The sequence below is a fragment of the Pipistrellus hanaki genome (assembly GCF_964339955.1).
Source record: "Pipistrellus hanaki genome assembly, chromosome: 1".
NCBI lineage: Eukaryota > Metazoa > Chordata > Mammalia > Chiroptera > Vespertilionidae > Pipistrellus > Pipistrellus hanaki.
This window is the reverse complement of record NC_140503.1, coordinates 196,935,833-196,955,998: the sequence shown is the minus strand read 5'-3', so window position 1 is coordinate 196,955,998 and position 20,166 is coordinate 196,935,833. Positions and strand designations below refer to the sequence as shown.

The window sequence follows — 20,166 nt, the reverse complement described above, 5'->3', positions numbered from 1 at the left end:
ATTGTGAGATTTGTTTTCTCATTTACGAAAGAAATGATAACTTTGAGACCAAAGTTCAGAATGGACAAGATTGCTTTCTAGCCCTCGTTCGGCTTGGCTCAGTGGATAGCGCGTCAGCCTGCGGACTGAAGGGTCCCAGGTTTGATTCCGGCCAAGGGCACATGCCTGGGTTGTGGGCTCGATCCCCAGTAGGGGCTGTGCAGGAGGCGGCCGATCAATGATTCTCTCTCCTCATTGATGTTTCTATCTTTCTTTCCTCCTCCCTTCCTCTCTGAAATCAATAAGGAAATATATATATATATATATATATATATATATATATATATATATATACACACACACACACATATGTATATATATACATACACATATTGTGTATATATATATATATTTTATTATTTTTTTTTTTAAAGATTGCTTTGTACAAGTGCCGTTGTCACAGATGGGGCTGGGGCAGCCAAATCTGGAGGAAGGTAAGAGTTAACGATGAGAGAGAATGGCAAGGGCTCTGCTGGGCAGAGCAAGTCCTGTGTGGACTACACCACTCAGCACCGGTGGCCTCAAGGGACTCGATCTCATTACCTTTTGCTTCTGAGGCTCTCACCCTCTCTGGGGAGGCTCTCTGCATCTTGACCTTTAGTGACCTCCGCCTTTTCTGGCAGCTGCTGGGACCAGGGATCATCTCTTCAGAAATCTGTTTGGCATCATTCCGTGACTTATCTTTCAGGCCTCGTCACAATTATTCATGCTCCGGCAGTATCCTAGCTACAGTCACAGTTCCATTCTTAGGCTGCCACTGAAGGTTACTCTGTCCCAGCTGATGGAGAAGGGGGGCCATTGCCGCTGGACCCTGGCTGCAGGAAGCATGCTTCCAAGGAGGGCAGGGCCTTGACGGCACCTGTTCAGGAAGCCATGCTCCACCTCCAGCTCTTGTGGACAAGAAAATCGGTGGGGAATCACACAAATTGGGAATTGGTCCCCCAACCACAAAAAATTGGCTTTGGGATGGATTCCTAGGCACACTCGCCTCTACGTTTGGACACATATTTATACAAACTCAAATGCTAAACTCCGACAACCGGCTGCCTCTGGACTGTAGAAAGATCAACACTCTTACCTCTCCCTCATGGATAGCAAATGTCTTCTGGCCTTACCTCTTTTTTTCTTTTATTTTTTCCTATTTAACATCCTGCTTCTATTCTGTGGCCTGTGCTTCCTGCCTTGTATATTTTAGGCTACTTTAGACATGACCTCACATCCTGGCCAATTGCACGGTGGCTGCTAATTGCAAATGCTCTGCTAATGGCCCATACATCTCGATACATGAGGGGAATGGGTTATAAGCAGCAAAATCGAGAAGGCAATCAGTTCACATGGCTGAGACCCGGGGCTGTGGAAGTAGATAGATTTGGGTTTCCATCATGGACTGCCTGTGTGGCCCAGGGCACCTTACCCTTCCTCGGCCTCAGTTACCTCATCTGAATGGGGATCATAACAGCCCTTCCCTTTCAGAGTGTCATTGCTAAGGTTAATATTAGATAAGGCATGTCAACAACTCAGCATTATTATTGCTATGATTATTATTTAGGCTTCACAATTATGAGATAGCTTTCGCCCTCTGGTATCTACACATTCCTGAGATCCTACCTAGCTCTTCTGCTCACCCTCTACCCTCCACCTGTCTACCCTCCCTCCCCAGACGGATCACTTCTTCTAGGAAGTCTTCCTTGATGAGCAGAAAGCATGTGTATGTCCAGAATTTTTTTTCTCGGTTGCTTCATGTGTTTCATGCCGATGTTTACAATCTGCAGGTTCACCCTCTCTAAGGTCAAGAAGCCTCGACCATGGTCAACATCTCAGCACATACCTCTAGAGCAAAACCCCTCGCCAGTGGCCAGACCTTCAGAACTGAAGGGAAAGCCCACCTTCCAGCTCACACGCTTGCTTCCTTGGGTTTTGCACAAAGCCTTGCTTTTCCAGTAGCATCCCCGAGGCCCATCCGAAGGGAGCGGGCAGAGTCCGGAGGCGCTGACATTTCCCGCCCCATCCTTCCCAAACCCATTCGGTCCCTGCCTGCCCAGACATTCAGCCATGCTCTAGTTACTCCCCACGTGACAGGATTGTCTATACCCTCCCTTTTCGGAGCCCCACCTCACCACTTCACTACCTTGCTCTAGTCTGCCCACAGCATCAAACTCCCTCGTCTGTGATGTTCCCTTAAACCACCGTGGTCCATCCAGAACTTCCTCCTCTGGTCCTCCATCTGTCTGCGTTCCCGCAGACCAAGGGGCCTCTAGGCTTTCCCATAGTGACTCTGACTTCTTGGAATTGTCCAGAAGTGGTCTCTCTCTGCAGGGCGTTCACATTGCCAGGCCATCTGTACATTCATGTTTCACCCAGCGCTCTACTACATCATGTCTGCCTCTGTGGGTAACCAGTGACTTGTGGACGGGGACCATCTGTTTAAACCCGAAACCCCGTCATTGGTTACTGCAGTTTTATTTACGGGCCCGTGTGCTGTAACCCGGTGGCATAAATATTAAATAATAATAATATCTCCTGGGTGAAAGAAAAATCATGTTAACTGACAACTTCTTATGAAAATACGAAGGAAACCCAACCACAAAACTTGGCACCACCGGCTAATTTTAAAATGTGAAGAAAAGCATGGATTGCTCAACAGGTAGATGCAAATGCAGAAGTGCAATTTGCATTTTTACACACCCTTGCTTCAAGAAAGGAAACATCCAAGACGTAAAGAACGTCGAGAGAAACTTGGGCTGGGTGGCAAATTATCTTGGAATCAAATTCTAATTCCTACAAGCGTCTCCTTAGCTTCTGAGAAGAAAGACTCCGAATAATGATAAGCACATAAATGTGGGGGGGAAATTCTGGACAATGACACTGCTCAAAAAATTTTTTTTTCACATTCTGTGAATTTCCTATTACATCAGTTTCATGATTCAGCATTTTCCATTTCATTTATTTACAGTAATATATGGCGAGATAACCCAAGGTCTCTGCAGGAGCCTGGAAAATAAGGCAGGTTGGGCTGAAAGGGTGTCACCTTCGGTAAATGTACTATTGTTCTGAAGTAAAGCAGGAGAAAGAGAAGCCAGCAAAGGAACTGAGGGTGCTTCTCCCACCTTTTAACGAGGGTCTAAGTTGCTCTGATATTTTAAAGGAGTCGGGTTTGAAAAACAAGCTCTTGCCGTTCAGTGGATGGCTGAGACTGGAGCCAAAGAGCGTGCCCATCCTAACTGCCATGCCTCCGCCAGACGGGCTCTCAGCAATGACAAGGTTCAAGACGCAGCTAAAGTCACAGCTCCGGCAGTGAGCTTGCTACAAAGAACTAGGTTTCTTTCTGGCATCCGCAACTTGGCTAGAAGGACCAGGCGGAGTTGAAGATAGCTGGAAGCCCGAGGTGCCTGGCCCGCCCGGCGCTTTGGCAGAAAGCGGTCCGGGCCCTGAGGACCCGGCGGTGGGAACTAAAAGGAGGGTCGAGGCGGTGGCATTTCGGGAGAGAAAGAGGCGAAGTTGGGCGCGAGAAGAACAGGAGCTGCGAGCAGACTGTGAGGGAAGCTCAAGACGGAGAGGGCAGGGCTGGAGAGCCGAGCGCAGCGGAGTGGGGAAGGAACGGAGATCCCAGGTGGAGTGGGGGACAGTCCGGGTCTGGGGGGTTGGGGGGGACCCCTGACCCGGGTCTGGCGCGAGTCTGGGAGGGAAGAAAGACAGGAACGAGAGCACCCACCGAGCAAGTCCGGTCCCCGCACCGCTCGCTCCCCGCCACCCGGGTGCCCATCCCAGGTGCCGGGAGTGCCCGGGGCGCAGCGGCCGGGAGAAGAGAAAACTAGCAACGCCGCACCCGCTCCGCGTGGCCAGGTCCCGGGCCCCCCACCCGCGCCCCCGGGGCCCCGCGCGGAGGGGAGGACCCGGGCAGGGTCCGGCGCTCACCAGGTAGCAGAGCAGGAGCAGCGCGCAGGCAGGACGGCCGCCGAGGTCCGGGGAGCCGCCGCCGCCGCTCGGGGGGACCATGGCTGCGGCCCGGGGACCGACCGCGGGCGGCGGGGGGTGCTGCTGCCGCTGCTGCCGCTGCCGTGGCCGCCCGAGCCCCGCGCGGCGCCGCTGCATGGCGAGGCCGCCGGATCCCGGCCGGAACAGGTCACCTGGTGCAGGGACCGGCCCCCGCCCGAGGCGCCACCTTCGCGCCCGCCCCCGGCCAGGCCGGCCGCCCGCCGCGCGGGGCCACCTGCCGCCGCCAAAGCCGGACCCGCCGCCGCCAATGCGCTCCCGCCGCCACCTCCCCCGCAGCCCCAGCCCCGCGCCGGCTCCTCCCCGCCAGCCGCCCAGTCCCGTCCCCTCCCTCCTCCCCCTGCTCCCCGGCCGCCCGCCTCCCGCCGCTCCCTCCGGCCGCCGGCGCCCCCTCCCCGCCGCCAGCCGGCGCCCCCGCAGGTGGGGACAGACCCGGGCCCGCCCCTCGGCCGCCGCCCCCGCCCCGATGGCTCCGCTCCCGGCCCGCCCCCTCCTCCTTCCCCTTTCTCCTCGTCCTCCCCCGCCCCCCTTCCCCGCTCCTCCTTTTCCAGATCCTCTCCCCTCCCTCCGTTTCCCTTTTCCCTCTCCCCTCTTCTCCCTCTCCCCTCTTCTCTCTCTCCCCTCTGTCTCCGTCACCCTATCTTTTTTTGTTCACTTTCTCCTTTTCTCTCTCTCCTTCTCATCCTCTTCCTCCCTCCCGCACTCCCCCTGCCCGCGCTCCCGCCCCCGCTCCTCCGGCGGGGCGGGCCGCCCAGTTCCCGCCGGTGCAATGGGTTTGGCGCGGTTGCTTTTTGGGGCGAGGGCGCCATTCCCCCTGGAGTTGCGCCACCCATCGGCCCGGCCCCCGGTCCTCCGGGTGGATTTTGACCCCGGCCGGCCTGCACCTGTGCACCTGCAGGGGTGGGGCAGCCCCTGCGGGTGCGCTCCGAGCCCGGGCTGCGCCCCACCCTGCCGGCCGGCGCGCGGCGGGCTCTGCGCCGCTTGGGCTCCGGAGGGGTCTGTGCGGGGCCGCCGCTCCCGCCTCCGCGCTCTTTGTTTTAATTGCCCAGAGCATCCGCGCCCAGAGCGGGCTTGCATTGCATTTGTACCCACGTGCCCCGGCTTCCACTTTGGAGGGAAAAGGAAATGAATTAATGAGGTCCGTTCAATTGTACTCAAGCCCCAGATGGGAGGCGTGAGGTTCTTGCAGGGAACAAACAGCTAAAAAAAAAAAAGAAAAGAAAAGAAAGGAAGGAAGGAAGGAAGGAAGGAAGGAAGGAAGGAAGGAAGGAAGGAAGGAAGGAAGGAAGGAGAAGAAAGAAAGAAAAAAGAAATCCAGGCATAGCTTGGCCTTGGGGAAGCAAGTTGGGTAACCAGGCCGCGGAGCTCAAAGCGGGGACCCCCGTCTGGAGGCCGGCCCTGGCGCTCTGGGAAGGGCATGGCTGAGGCTGTGCCTAGTGGTGCAGGCAGCTGCTTGGGCCCCTGGTCTGCAGCTCAGAAACAGCCCAACCTTGGAAAGTTAGCAAAAGCTTCCCTTCCCCCTGGTGAATTTGTGCGGGTTGGAACTAATAATAGATGGGGAGTGTGAGAGGTCACAGCCCCTTCCTGGTGGTGAGGTCTCAGCTGCTCCCGTGGTAGGTCAAGGCACACAAGGTAGGTCAAGGCACAGAAGGCTTCTGAAGAGTATGGTGGTACGTAGGGTATGCCCTGCCCGATTTTGGCATCCCTTGGGCCTGGATATGCCCTCAGCCATCTCACTGCAGGCCTGGCCACTCTCAGCACCTCACGGAGTCATCCCTTACCTTGTGTAGGTCACCCGGGGGCTGTGGCCCTGGGGCAGGCTCTTGGCCCAGAGTCACTCACTGGCTGGCAGAGGATGCCTCACATCAGTGGTTCTCAGGCTTAAGCCTGCATCCGAATCACCCCCAGGGCTTGTGAACCCAACTTGTGGCTGGACAAACCCCCCTGGACTTTCCGAGCCAGTGGTCCTGGGCGGGGCTTGAGGAGCTGCCTTCCTAACAAGCGCCCAGGTCCTGCTGGCGCCGCTGGTCCGGAGACCCATTCCCGGAACCGCTGACTTGCAGGAAAGGTTCACACGGGTCCTCTCATATCCAGCAGTCACCACATGAAAGCGCTGGAGGGTTTCTTTGTTTGACAGATGTCACCACCACCCTGCCCCACTTCCACAGACCCGGAGAGATCCAGATTCTCCCGTGTGATGTGGAGAAACATTCGTGCTAGCAGGTGCCCAAGAGGATAAAGGATTTGGTGACTTCGACCCACATCATCCGCAGATCATGTCGGGCTGAAATATGCAGTCTACTTTTTAAAAAAAATTTCTTTATTGATTAAGGTATCACATATTTGTCCTCAACCCCCCATTCCAATCCCTCACCCCCCTATTGTCCTTGACCATTGGTTAGGCTCATATGTATGCACATAAGTCCTTTGGTTGATCTCTCCCTTTTATCCCCATCCTCCCTTTGAGGTCTACTTTTTTAATGTCTGTGGAAGGAAATTGGCCATTTGGGGAGAACGGGGCAGGGGGGGAGGGAAGGGGGCCTCACAATTTGGCGGGGTTTCTACCTGTCTTCCTGGGCCTCTGCAGAGTTTCCTTTCTTCATTGCACACGGACTTGGTTGGTCTTGGGGGAACCGAATGGTTCCCTCAGGTTGTTTGTTATCAGGATTCATGGAGTTAGAGCCTCTTGTGAGCCTTAATGGTTTGAATTTACCTAACTGTAGTCAATGTGGAAGTCCCTCCCCCCATACCCAGTAGAGAACTGCGCTATTTCTTTTAAATCCTCACCTGGGGATATTTTTTTCCATTGCTTTTTAGAGACTGGGCGGGAGGCAGGGAAGGGGGGAGGTGGAGAGAGAGAACCATCAAGGTGAGACACATAGATAGGTTGCCTCCCACACGACCCTGACTTTTCAGTGTATGGTTGGATGCTCTAACCACTGGGCAACACCAGTTCGGGGGGAGGGGGGGGTGTGACTGGGCTATTTCAAATCAGGCATGTCCAGTCCCTCACTTTCTCATCTTCCATTGCACTCCTATTGTGCGTCAGGCACCACCCAAGGCCCCAGAAATCCAGAGCTGGCAGTGCCATTTCTTTCCAAGGGATGGAGGAGCAGCAGGAAGGAAGAAAACTGACCAGGACACAATGGGGTTCTCTAAAAGGGCCGTGCAGGTTGCTGTGTGGCCCGCGGCGGGGGTGGCAGTGGTGACTGATTAATTCTGTCCTGGAGGGGGCAGAGAAGAGAAGGTCAGGATTTCTATTCACAGTGCAGCGTGACATTTTGATCCAGAAGACAAATCGTGACTGCCCTTGCCTCTCTAGCCCTTTCTGTCAGCAATCTGAAGGGTGTGGTCTGGTTTCAGGAGAAGGCCCTTTGTTTTTAAAATATCGTGCTTTCCCATTGGGCTTAAAACCCTGCCGTTATAATTCATCGGTTGGAATTAAGTTTTAATACTCCACTAAAATGTGCAGGCCCCTGAAGACCGTGTTAATCTGGCATCTCATTGCTGCTTGTGTGAGCCCATTGGTCACATCCCCTCGAACGCCACACCTCAGCATGGACAAGGATGGAGGCAACAGGGTCCCTTATGGAAGCTCAGGGGAGAAGCATCCGGGGCCTGGAGGGGAGGGGGCGTTAAGACAAGGCAGAGCCTCCACTGAATCTGCTTGCTCCCTGGGCACGGGATGACATCCTAGGCCAGAAGGTCTCAGGTGCTGAAATGGTTGGAGATCAGTCAAATCTCAAGGACCAATGCCCTTGGCCAGCTGTCAACTCGCCAAGTAAAAACACTTCAGACGAGCAAAAACAGCCCCCAGATACACTTATAATATCTTCTATCGACATTATTTCATTGGAAAGCCGGGGCATTTTTACCATCCTAAATGAGGGAGGCCCTAGAATATAATAAAAAGACAGTCCTTGAAACGGAATCTAATTTGCTTGTGAAAAACTCCTAACGGGTCTTTGTCTCATTTTGCTGTGCACCAGTGGGATCGTCCCTCTGGACTGTCACTGTCCATGCTGATAGCTGGAACCACATTTCCAGGGAACGAGGGCACACAGGGCACAGAGATCGGCCCCCACAGAGACACCTGGCCTCTGGGCTATGGGAGGGGAGCAGAGGGCACTGCTTGTGAGTAAGGAACGCTCATTTCCCCCACTTCCCTCCTGAACCTCTGGGCCCGAATGCCACCGGCTCTAGGGAGCCTTCCCTCATGACCTCAGGTTCAAACTCAGTCTCTCTGCCCCACGGAGCGTTGCCTGTAGCCCCATGTGGAAAACGCCCAATCCTATTTCATATCTCTATCACTTTGCGGGCCTTGTCTCTTCCTCAAGTAGACTGTAAGCTCTTTCAAAGCACAGGTTGTTTCTTAACCAGCTCCGGGTATTCCTTTCATGCCTAGAAAGTTCTTATCCTATATAATAAAAGTGCAATATGCAAATCACCCAAAGGGCAGAACAATCAGTCAGCAGGGGGTGGGGCCAGCGAGTAGGTGGCACCAGGCCAGCCAAGGTGCATGCCAGCAAGCAGAGGGAGGGAACAGCAATGGGGGGATGGCAGCCAGTGGCAGCAGAGGGACGACTGGCAGGGGTTGGGGGGACTGCACAGTCTCCTGATCGGCCCATCCATTTGCCCCCCACAGAGGGAGGCCGGGAAGGGGGGGCAATGGCTGGGTGATGGGGGTGGTACCATCCCCTGATCAGCCAGCCTGGTTGCCTCCTGCAGAGGGAGGCCACGGGGAGTGGGCCTAAGCCATCAGTAGGACATTCCCTGAGGACTCCCAGACTGTGAGAGGGCACAGGCCGGGCTGAGGGAACCCCTCCAGTGCATGAATTTTCATGCACGGGGCCTCTAGTTCACTAAATAAAATTGAACCCATCCTCTTCCTTTCTCATTTTTTTCTTCCATCCTCCCTTCCTGTCTGCCTCCCTCCTTACCACCCTCCTCCTTTTCCTTTTTCACTTGTGGTTGTCTCCTCTGTGCTCCTCCTGCAGTCAGGTTCTCAGGAATCCTGGCGCCTTCTCCTCGCTCCCACCCCCTCCTCCCTTTCTGCAATTGCAGATATTCAGAATAAAGATGAATGAACTGTGACATTTGCCTTTACATCGAAATAGAAGAGAATAAAACAAAAATAGAAGACTGCTGTCAGACAGCACGCTTCCCATCTCGATGGGAAAGCCGGGCCCTTTTTTCTGTCAAGGGTGACTGTTAGCATCTAGCTCACTCCTGCGTGTCACATGTAATGTTGGCGCTTCCATGTTTCCTATGACACTTAGGCTTTACCTTCCCTATGTCATTTCCTGTCTGTTTTGCATCCTCCATATTAACCAATTACTTTCTATTTCTTTCTTCCTTAGAATATTCTACCAAAAACTATTCTCACATCCTGGTTCCCACACCCCTTCTGAGCCTCAAGTTCCTGACTCCGCCCCCTCTCTCTCTATGGGCCACAGAGCCCTTGCTCTGAGAAGCTGTAGTGAAGAGGGGATGGGAGTGCGTGTGTAACGTAAGAGTTTACTGGGTATTTCTACAGGAACACTGAAGGTCTTCGAATCATGCACTCCGTAGCCCTGGTGTGCTCCGAGCTGTATTTCTGGACCTGTCAGAGGAAATGCTGTTGCTCTTGGTTATTTTTGGCTCTTTGCCCTTCTGTATAGGTGCATATTCAGCTGGATTCTTCCCCATCCTGAGCCGGGAAAAAGCAGGCAGCTTCCCTGAACCAAGCCTTGTCTCCTGTCAGGAGCACGTGCCTCTTAAGCAGCTGCTGCCAGATGCTCTGGGCTGCACACGGGCTGTTTTGCTGTGTCCAGGTGGGCAGGCGGGGGGCGGGGGGTGGGTAGCAATCCATTCTCTGGTCATTAATAAAGAGCTTTGTGAGCTAAACCCCGCTGGGCAGGTGCAGCCAGATGTCCGCAGCCACCTCACTCAAACCTTGGTCTGCAACCTGCCCAGCTGAGCATGGCTGCAGAGACTTCTCCTGCCATCCCTGGGGGACCTGGGATGGGAAGGGGGACCTTTCAAGTTCAATGAGGGTCTGAGGAAGGAAGCTGCCCTGGGAGGCAGAAGGTCAAGGGTGTGTGTCCGTAGGTGGGAGGCGATCTTTGGGTGAGCGTGTTGAGGAGAACCTGCGTGTGGAAAGGAGTGGAGTGGAGAGAAGCTGAGTGCAGATGTGCAGATCCACTTGGGACAGAGAAGTGAGAGGAGAGAGCGCCCAGGCACTGGGGGAGGGAATGTCACTGTAAGTAATGGAGGAGAGAGAGAGCAAGCGCACATGCCAGCGTGGGGAACGAGGGTTGTGTCTACAAGTTCTGACAGTGTTTTATAACTGCACCCTGCTGCTGGAATCACGATGCACAAGCAAACATTAACATCAACGCGGCTCTCAGTCTATCGGTAACATACAACGTCAAGTCAAATGAAACGTTAAGATCATCTGTACCTGTATGGATGCTTTGCAAGGTCCAGGTAGATGCAAAAAAAGCACACAGAAAGTAAAGCTAGACCAGGGTTCTCTTAGAAGTTACTTATCTCTACAGCTTGTCCTGAGAGATTTCTTCAAATATATATATTGTATATACTATATATATATGGTATTTATATGTGTGTGTGTATGTGTGCATGTGTGTATATACATATAGATAGATTTCAAAGAGGAAGGGATAGGGAGAGAGAGATAGAAACATGAATGATGAGAGAGAATCATTGATCGGCTGCCTCCTGCATGCTCCCCACTGGGGATCGGGCCTGAAACCTGGGCAAGTGCTCTGACTGGGAATCGAACCGTGACCTCTTGGTTCATAGGTCGACACTCGACCACTGAGCCACACCGACTGGGAAGAGATTTCTTTTTAAAGTTCTTATCGAGTATTATTTTAATGAATTAATTCAGTTAATCCTTATGACATCAGCAGCAGACCCATTTTACAGATGAAGAAACGAAGTCATTGGAAAGACCCAATCCAGGAGGTGGCAGAGCAGGTTTAGATTAGGCATTTGGCTCAAGGACTCCAGCCCACACCACTGCCCTACACTCCTGCTGTGGGAGGGTGTGATGGAGAGACGAGCAGGGGTTGTGCAGCATGTGGAGTAGTCACAGCAGGGTTTTAGACTTACCAATAGGTATCCATCAGTACTTTGCCAGGTGCTTGTCAGACACATCTGTTCAGGGCCTAGCCCATCACTTCCTAGCTGTGTTACCACAGGCAGGTCACTAATCCTCTTCTAAGCTCAGACTCTAAGTCTATAAAAATGGGGATAAAGTTGCTGATCGGCCCTTTTCCATGGTGTTGTGAAAAGTAGGTAATATCGCATAGGTGGGTGCATGGTAAATGATCAAGCCCTAGACAAGAGTAAAGCGTTGTTTGTGCATTATCCACACTTGCCTGCTTCCAAAAAAGGCTCATAAAGATACCTCTCTGATAAGACCGTAAGGAAGAGAAGGAGGTTATAAATATCTGTGGTAGTGGTAGCCTATCTCCAAAGTGGACACACCCATGAACCACAGCTCCAATTGTAACACACAGGGTGGTATTTCCCCTGGGGGAAGCCAGCTGCCATGTGTGAACTCTGAGAAAGCTCAGGCTAGCCACGTGGAGGGAGGGAGGGGGGTGCTCGGCCAGCCTCCAGCCACATCAGCCATCTCAGCCCAGGTACCAGACATGTGAATGAGCAAACCATGTTGAACATGTAGCATCGCTGGGCCTTTAAAGGATTCCAACCCCAGCCACCACCCAACCGAAGCTGCATGTGACTCCCCAGGCAAGAGCTGCCCAGCCAAGTTCTGTTAACTCACAGGGCCATGAAAGATAAAAATACATGGTTGTTTTGAGCCACTGAGTTTGGGTGTAAGTTTGTTCACAGCAGCAGAAAATGGAAACAGGGCCCTAGATTAACATTAATATTTTAACTGAATGGTATAGTTAGCTTTGAGCTTCCTGGCATTCAAAGTGAAAAGGGGAACAGGATGGATTACATGCATGTATTATCTTGTGGTTCAATGGTTTATCTGAATGGATAGTTCATCTGACTTATCATATCTCCTTGCAGTCAAATCAGTGTGAAAAATGAAACCATCTTTCTTCCATGAAAATCTCTCCTAACTTTATCAAAATTACAGTTTTGCAAACCCAGGAATTGCAATAGTGACAAACAAGAAAATGCTCCTTGCATAGAAATGCTGAAAATAGTTGAAACTTAAGCAGACTGGATGATTTATTCAAACCTTCAGGAAAAAAATTACTATTCAGCCTGGAACTGAAATTCAGACTTGTGGTTCCTAATCAACTGGAAAGCAACACTTCCCTGGTGCTAACCCCCGAAGAGGGAAAGGAAAAAAAGACATAAAATACATACATGGCTGTCCTGTGTTCCTTAGAACCCATGCCCAGGAGGGCAGGGACCATATCTGTTTTCTGAGTAGTGCGCTGCTTAACACCTTACCGGTGCTTACTAAAGCCTTTCTTCATTCAGTGACCTTCCAAATCCACAATAGGAAGAAACATACAGATGACTGTGAGCCCCTTATTTTCATTCTCTCCAGTGTGGCCTTGGTGAATGGATGTCACCTGCCTGCCAGTCTCATTCCGGGAAGTCTGAGCATTTGCACATGAGAATTTGAGGTCACCTCACTCACGTGGGACCTAAACGAGGTCCAGGCAACCCCATGAAGGTAGTAGACTTTGTCTTTTCATGCCCTTGACCTCATTGTCTACCATCTTCCTCTTCATTTCTCTTCACAGCCCTAAGTTGGACTTCACAGTCCTTGTTCTGATACTCCTTGTGGGTAGCCTAATGGTTGGGAGGAAGGGCAACGTTGAGTTCCTTGGCCTACATTTGCATGGACACTTTCCAATCATTAAGAGCTTCCACACCCAAGTTTCAGTTCATGGTAAATTGTGGGCTGAATTATATTCTAACTCCTGGTACTTGTGCACCTGAGCTTATTTAGAGACAGGGCCTTTGCAGATGTAAACAAGTTTGGATGAGATCCTAGGATGGGCCGTAATCCAATAAGACCAGGGGCCTTATGGGAGGATGTAAATGTAGACATGGACATGCACCGAAGGGTAGCCTGTGAACACCGGGAAGACAGCCCTATGAAGACGGAGGCAGAGATTGGGGGTTTGCTGCCACAAGCCAAGGAACATCTGGGCTATCAGCAGTTGGAAGAGATGAGAAGAGATCCCTGTCTAGAGGCGTTTGAGGGAGCTTGGCTTGGCCAGTGCCTCGAGTTTGGACTTCCGCCTTCCAGAGCTGTAGGGCAATACCTTTCTGTCATTTCAAGCCACCCAGTTTGGAGTCCTCTGTTCCAGCAGCCCTGGAACATGGCACAGGTGTTGTCATTTTCCCTGTACTTTTTAACGCCAATGTTACAGTGTTCCTACTGTGTGCCAGGCTCTGTGCTGAATGCTGGAAACTGGACCCAAGGCTTCAGGTTGATACAAAGCAGATCAAAGACCCCATGCTCCTTCCCTAGTGTCTCTGGCTCTCCCAGGCACCCTCCACCCATCATCCCTGCCTGGTGGTGCCCATGCCACAGCTGTCTTAGAAACAGACGGCGCTGGGACTGCCAGCAACATGGGAGATCTCCTGAGAAGGGCCGCTCCCAGCAGCAAGGCAGCGCTGGACTCCAACGCGTCTTCTCGCTCCCCGACTCTCATTCATTCATGTTATGAATAAATTCAGCAAACATCAAATGTTTGGGGAATGAACACTACATTATTAATGACTGGTAAAGAGAATGTGTTATACCTCCCAGAGGTATCTGACCACAGAACAATACCTTAACCCAGAGAAGTGGATTTCTGAGAGTGGGAAGTGAGTGGGATGGGGGTCAGGGTGGGCAAAGCAGGGTAGGGAGGTTTGGCGGGGGGGGGGGGGGGGGGGGGAGAGTGAGGGCAGAGTCTTTTCCTCACCCTCATCTCCTATCCCTAAAGCCACTTCTGTGTCTGCTCGGGACAGGACAGAAGCCTTGGAGGATTCTGGAAGTGAGCTGAGGAAGAGCGTCTCTCCTCTGTACTCTGAGAGGCTGGGCAGGGCTGTGACCTCGGGATTGAGAAGGAGGTACTGGTCTCATTATATGCATTTACTGTGGCTGCTGTGTTAAACGCCGATGCTGCCGCACAGTACAGAAATAGATCCATTATAGGCCTGCTTTAGCCTCAGGGCTTTAACACAGGTCACTAGAAAATCCAAGATTGCACAGTAATTCAAACTCTTAAGAAAAAGGAAAAAAAAAAAATTATCTTCAGCACCCGTCTTCTCCTCCCCACCCCCCAACTCTCTGCCGCACTGCCCGGCATTGCAGGGAGCACCTCTTCATCTCTGTAGTGCCCTGGAATAAACAGCTCTTGCATTGAACTTGAAATTTACATTTTTTTTTTTTTCTTCAGCTATTAATTGATAAGAGCAGCTCGTTTTACCTCTCCCGCTTGGAAATGAGATGACAGGGTAAATAAACTGGGTCAGGTTGAGCAGGATGGACGTGAACTGCTCCCTAATTCCTTTTAATCTCTGGCAAAGGAATGACTAGGATTGGGGCGTCAGCATTCCATAAACGATTCCTGTGTGTTGCTCCTTCCAACACGATCTAAATCCATCCCACTGTTCCCTGAAAGACAGTGGCAATCTCCTGGTTTTGTTCCAGCCCGCGAGTGGAGGGGAGATTGTAGGAGGAGTCAGATTTCATTTATATTAATTTTTAGAGCATTGGGAGCTCGTGTTTTACTTGAAACAGATCAGGGAAAAGGGGTCAGTGAACAAGGGCTTTCTCGACTACTGATCGCCACGCCGTGCTCAGCATCTCATGAGCCTGGCTTCTCCTCTTCACGGCGCGTGAGAATCATTATCCAATTATTCATCTCACCCCAGAGTTCTGAGGAGCTTATGACGCCCGTCGAAGTTAATGAAGACTTTTACCTATGGATCTGGCGCTAAATCATTGTGATTGACCGAGAGCCCGCGGTATGGCAGGCACTGATAGAATTGACAGAAGGGGAAAAGAATTAAACAGGAGGAAATTAAGAAGAGGAAGGAGGAGAAGGCGCCAGGAAGGAGGAGGGGGCCATTCACCAAACCAGCCTGTGGCCTCATTAGCCAAAAGGGGCCGTTGAGGAAGAAGTCACTAAGTAATTTGCCTCGACTTTAATTATTCATTTCTATATATTTATGTGGCACACTTTCCCTAGGGAACTCAATGTACTTTGCAAACATATTAAATAATTAACTCTCGCAAGTCTGAGTGAAGTGAGAAGGCAGCAGAACTACTCCGTAAAAGGCCAGTCGTGTTAGCGAGTGATGACTGGATGTCACTTTGGTGAGGTAATCCCATGTGATACTTACCAGGGGCCATATGGCAAAAGACCACCTTCCGGAGTAAGCGGTTTTAGTTTATATATATAAATAATGATAGATGACAGATAGATGATAAATAGATAGATAGATAGATAGATAGATAGATAGATGTTAGATAGACAAACATAAATAGACATGAATTACTATAGGAACCCACTATATTTTGAGGGAGGGTGATATTAGAAGGCAGTTGAACGGGGTACATTAAAACAAAATACTGCCTTCAAGACAAAAACTAAACTTAGGAAGTATTTCAAAGTAAGGGTGTCGATTGCGGCATTCAATATGACACTGCAAAGGTCGCATGCCAAATGATGAGCAATTGCATGTACTCGGTTGTGTAGAAACATGTTTTGAGTTTCTAAAAATGTTATCCTCACTGTCCTGTTGACAGGACACCGTTCAGAAAACAAACAAACCTGTAACACAAATAGTTTAGACTTCTCTCCGGAAAGTATAAACGTGTCCAAATCAGTGGAGGACAAAAACAAACAAATAAAAAACTCAAGTGATTATTAAAAAGCAGAAGTGAAAGCAGCAGCTGTTTAGAGGCAGAGTGAGTAGGGCGGCTACATTATCATCAAAAGAGTCTGGCGTCCTGGGCTAAGGCCTCTTGCGGGTTACAGGGACAGACTCCAGATCAGCGCATCTCAAACCTGGCAAGTTGGAATCCAAACACATAGGAGGACAGGATGATCCCCAGAGAGATCCTGGTAATTAAAACCACAACATGTGTTTGTTTGTGTACATGTCACCCAGCCACACCTCAGCAGCAGCTCATGTTGAGATGTGGCCAACCAACCTACAGAGAGTTCCAGTGTAGGGGAGAGAGGGTGATTAACAAGAAGACAGGTTTTCTTACCTTTTTAAAATGAAAAATGACCTTGCTCAAACCACTAGCAGGAAATTAAATGAAAAAGGGAAGGGTGATGAGTTGGAAAGGGAGAAACTTTTTTTTAAAAAGCAAATAAGACCACTCTCATTGATTCCCAACCCCACCTGGAATCCCGACTGCTTTGTTTTTCAGTTATTTATTTCCTTACTTTTGTTTTGTTTTTTAAGAAAAGCAACTTGGTGTGTGGGATAGAATTGGTTCTCAACTAACTCTCAATCAACGGCTTTGAGAAAGTTGCTTGACCCTCCTGAGCTGCTTTCTCTGTGAACATAATGATAGTCACTGTCAGGATTGTGCTGAGGATTACATGGCGTGGTGGCGGGGGAAGTAGCTTTGCAAACTACCTAACTGTGGGGTTATTAGTGTCATTTCTAACAGGATTGGAAGCCTTTACGGTTCAGGGCACATACTTCAGAGTGTCAGGATCTGAACACTCACAGGTCTCTTCCTCTCACCCTCTTTCAGAAGACAAACATCTCATCTTCCTGCCACTGAATGTTCCCAAATCATGCTCCGTTTTCAAAGGTGTTGGTCTCATGTTCTTACTTTCTTCTCCTGTCCCCCACCCCTTCCCTTGTACCAATTCAAGATTAGCTGGCTAATTTCAACATTAACCAGGGATCAGTCTTTTCGCCTTAATATAAACTCACCAGTATTTCCCTGCCCACTCCTCCTGCTTCCAGCAGCAGCACAGACCACAAAACAAAGCGAGCCCTCCTCTCTTCATGTTCCTTCAGGGGCTGTAGATAAATTCTCTCCCTCCCCCCTCCTAAACATGCAGGCTGCCCTGAGTGACTTCCTTCTAGGGCTTTAGGCTATTTACACCAAGTTTGCTAACTCCATTCCCATTGTTGGTAAATGTGGCTTATACCTTCTAAATCTAAAAGATCAAAACCCTTTTCAAATCATGTAAGCCATGGTCTATTACTATTCTTAGCTGGTATTTTATTATTAGTCACATTATGAATCTATCGTAGGCTATTCGCTTGTGCTTGAATATATACATATATAATCTGAATCTACTTTAGATATTACATCTAGAGAGCAAACAACTATATATTAAGAGATGAGCTTAAACTTATTTTGCATATACAAAACACGTTTATATAATCTATGTATTTGATGTACACATACTTTTATACAATTTATATATTTTATATACACATATGTGTAAACTTGTCTATATCTAAGCTCCACTCACCAGATTTCAGTGTAAGGTAGTTAGCGGGTACTTCCGTGACATTTCTAAATCCTGCATCTCCGACTACAGGAAAGAAACATCTGGCCCCAGCTTCCTCCTGCACACCAAAAGGTGGTGCATTCCATTCCCAGTCCGGGCACATACCTAGGTTGGCGGTTCAGTCCCTGGTTGGGGTGCGTACAGGAGGCAACCGATCGATAATTCTTTCTCTCTCTCTCCCCCATTCTTCTATCTCTAAAATCAGTGAACATATCCCCCAGTGAGGATAAAAAAAAAAAAAAAGAATGAAAGAAACATCTGCTTACCTAACCAACACAACAATAAGAAATAGGCAAACTAGTGGGAAAGCGCTGGGCTCACGGAGGTGAGAAGCAACAGCCCTCCAATGACAATGCCGGGGCTCCCAAACGTGATTTCATTAAACCCCACAACCCTCAGACAAGACTGCAGCCGCTGCTTTTCTTTTACATTTCAGAAAAAGGAGAGTGGAGATGCAAGGAGATTTTTGCCAGTTTTCAAGGTCGCTCACGTACAGCATGGTAAAGAGGCCGAAAGTCTAACACTGCCAGTCTGCCCGCTACAGCAGCCGCAGCTGGACAGCCCTGTCTGTCCTGGGAGAGGAGGCGAGGGGACATGGGACCCTGTCAGAGCGCTTGGATCCCTGGGGAAATTTTACAAAACTTTTCCATTTGATCATCCCATTGCCCACTGAAGCTGAGATGGGGAGAAATATTTAAAGAAGCCAGCAGCCAGTTTCTTTTTTTGTTCCTCTGCAAAAGAAAAAAATATGGCCAGGCCGCTTTTGCATTTCAAACTTAAAGTCCCAAAGCTGATTTGCAAAACTATAAGCTCAATTTTCTTCCTCGAGTAGACAGAGGCCTGCCCCAGGCTTGGAAGTTTCAAGGAAGGCTATGTGTCTAAATAGTTTGAGAAGTGGAACTGATTTTAGTTTGAAAAACCTCTAGCCACATTCCAGATTAAAAAATAAAATCGATGTAAAACATTCTGCAAATGACAATCCTTGTTTTTTATTTCACAAAACAAGCACACCAGGTTTATTAATTATGGATCAGTTACAGTGGTTCCAAAGGTGTGAGTGTGTGTGTGTCTATGTGTGTATGTCTGTGTGTGTGTGTGTGTGCGCACGCGCGCACGCGCGTGCTCGCACACCCTAGAGGACACGTGGCAATGCCTGGAGAAATGTTTAGTTGTCACAGCTGGGGGCATCTGATGGGTTGAGGGGAGTGATGCTGTTAAACATGATAGGGTGCACAGGACACTCTCCCAGATCAAAGGATGACCCAGCCCCAAATGTCCATAGAGCCAAAGCTGAGGAACCCTGCTCCATGCAATTTCAGTCAAATCAGGAATTAGCTGCCTTTTCCCTTCCTCCACCTCCCCTGCTGAGGATCCTGCCCTCTGAGGTGTACTGTGGCCTTAGCATGCTACGCTCTACAAAAGCTTGAACTGAAAATACTTGTTCAGATCTTTTGAATCTCTGACTGTTGAATACTTGGGGTATGAGAGTCGCTATTCTGGTGTATTTTAATACTAGCATTATACATGGAGTCCAGAATGTCCACAACTTGCATTTGTCTCCATTTAATCTCTGCTGTAAATGGAAGGCCCGGCACAGCAAGGCCACACATCACCTGTCAGGGGAGAGATTATGCCAGTTGGTTGGGCGCTCTGTGTTCTATTAATGTTGAAACCAGGCTTCCCTGTCAGGCCGTTACAGCAAAGCACATTTGGATCTTCGGGCAGCAAGCGCAGGCTTCCTGCCCACATGGCTCGTTGTGTGCAGAGGAGGCGGCAGACCTGGACCGCTGGAGCGTGTCCCTCTGCCACCCCTGAGCATCCTCCCTATTACCCACTCAGGCCGGGAGACCAGCCTGCCCAGCTGCTAACAGCTGTCAGGGGACACCCATGATTGAGTCAAGCTGTGGACCGGGGGCTGTGTTTCTCAAGAACAAGACGTTCTAAAGCCTTCTTCCTTGTATGTCTCCGAGTCCCACAGCCTACACTGTGAAACTGGATCCCTTCCTGTCTTCCTCCTATTCTTCCCTGTGTGTCACCTTTGCTCTTAAGATAAGGACAAAGCCCTGAGGGCCCCCAAGGTCCTGCCCACATCTTTGCTCTCTCCATTCCTGCCACCCTGACCTTCACTGAGTCCTCATGTAAATGATACTCTTGCCCACCACAGGGCCCTTGCATGAGCCGTTCCCATTTCCTGGAGCTCCCCATCCCTCCTTCCACTTCACTTAGTTAACTCACCTGCTCATTTAACAGACATCAACCCATTTTCACCCCCTCAAGGACATTCCGAGGCCTCCCGAAGTCAGATCTGCTAATGCACACTTCCATCAAAACGTTCTTCCTTCAGAGGACTCACACTGATTATTTGAACAATATCTGGCTAGGACACATCCGTGTATCCTGAACACCAACCACAACTCTTGGCATGTAGTAGAGGCTGGGTGTTTGTTGCCTGATCATTTAATGAAGCAAATGAATGAATGGATACATGGAAAAAAATGAATGAAACTATCCTAACATCTAAAATCAGGAGCAAAACCATAGGTATGAGACTGTGTGTGTGCTTAAGACCAGGTAACCATCTGGGTTGTCAGAATTTGGTATTTAGATTTTGGAAGGGAACAGAAGAGAAACTTGCCTACAAAGC

General features: G+C 50.1%; 1 protein-coding gene across 1 annotated transcript in view; it reads right to left on the bottom strand.

The window, feature by feature from the left end:
• Positions 1-4,308, bottom strand: part of SEL1L3 (SEL1L family member 3) — a 114,291-nt gene extending 109,983 nt beyond the window's left edge. The window contains exon 1 of the mRNA XM_084890501.1: positions 3,955-4,308. Coding sequence (XP_084746627.1) covers positions 3,955-4,131 — 177 coding nt within the window. The 5' untranslated portion in view covers positions 4,132-4,308. The remainder of the gene's footprint in view (positions 1-3,954) is intronic.
• Between the last annotated feature and the right edge of the window lie 15,858 nt (positions 4,309-20,166).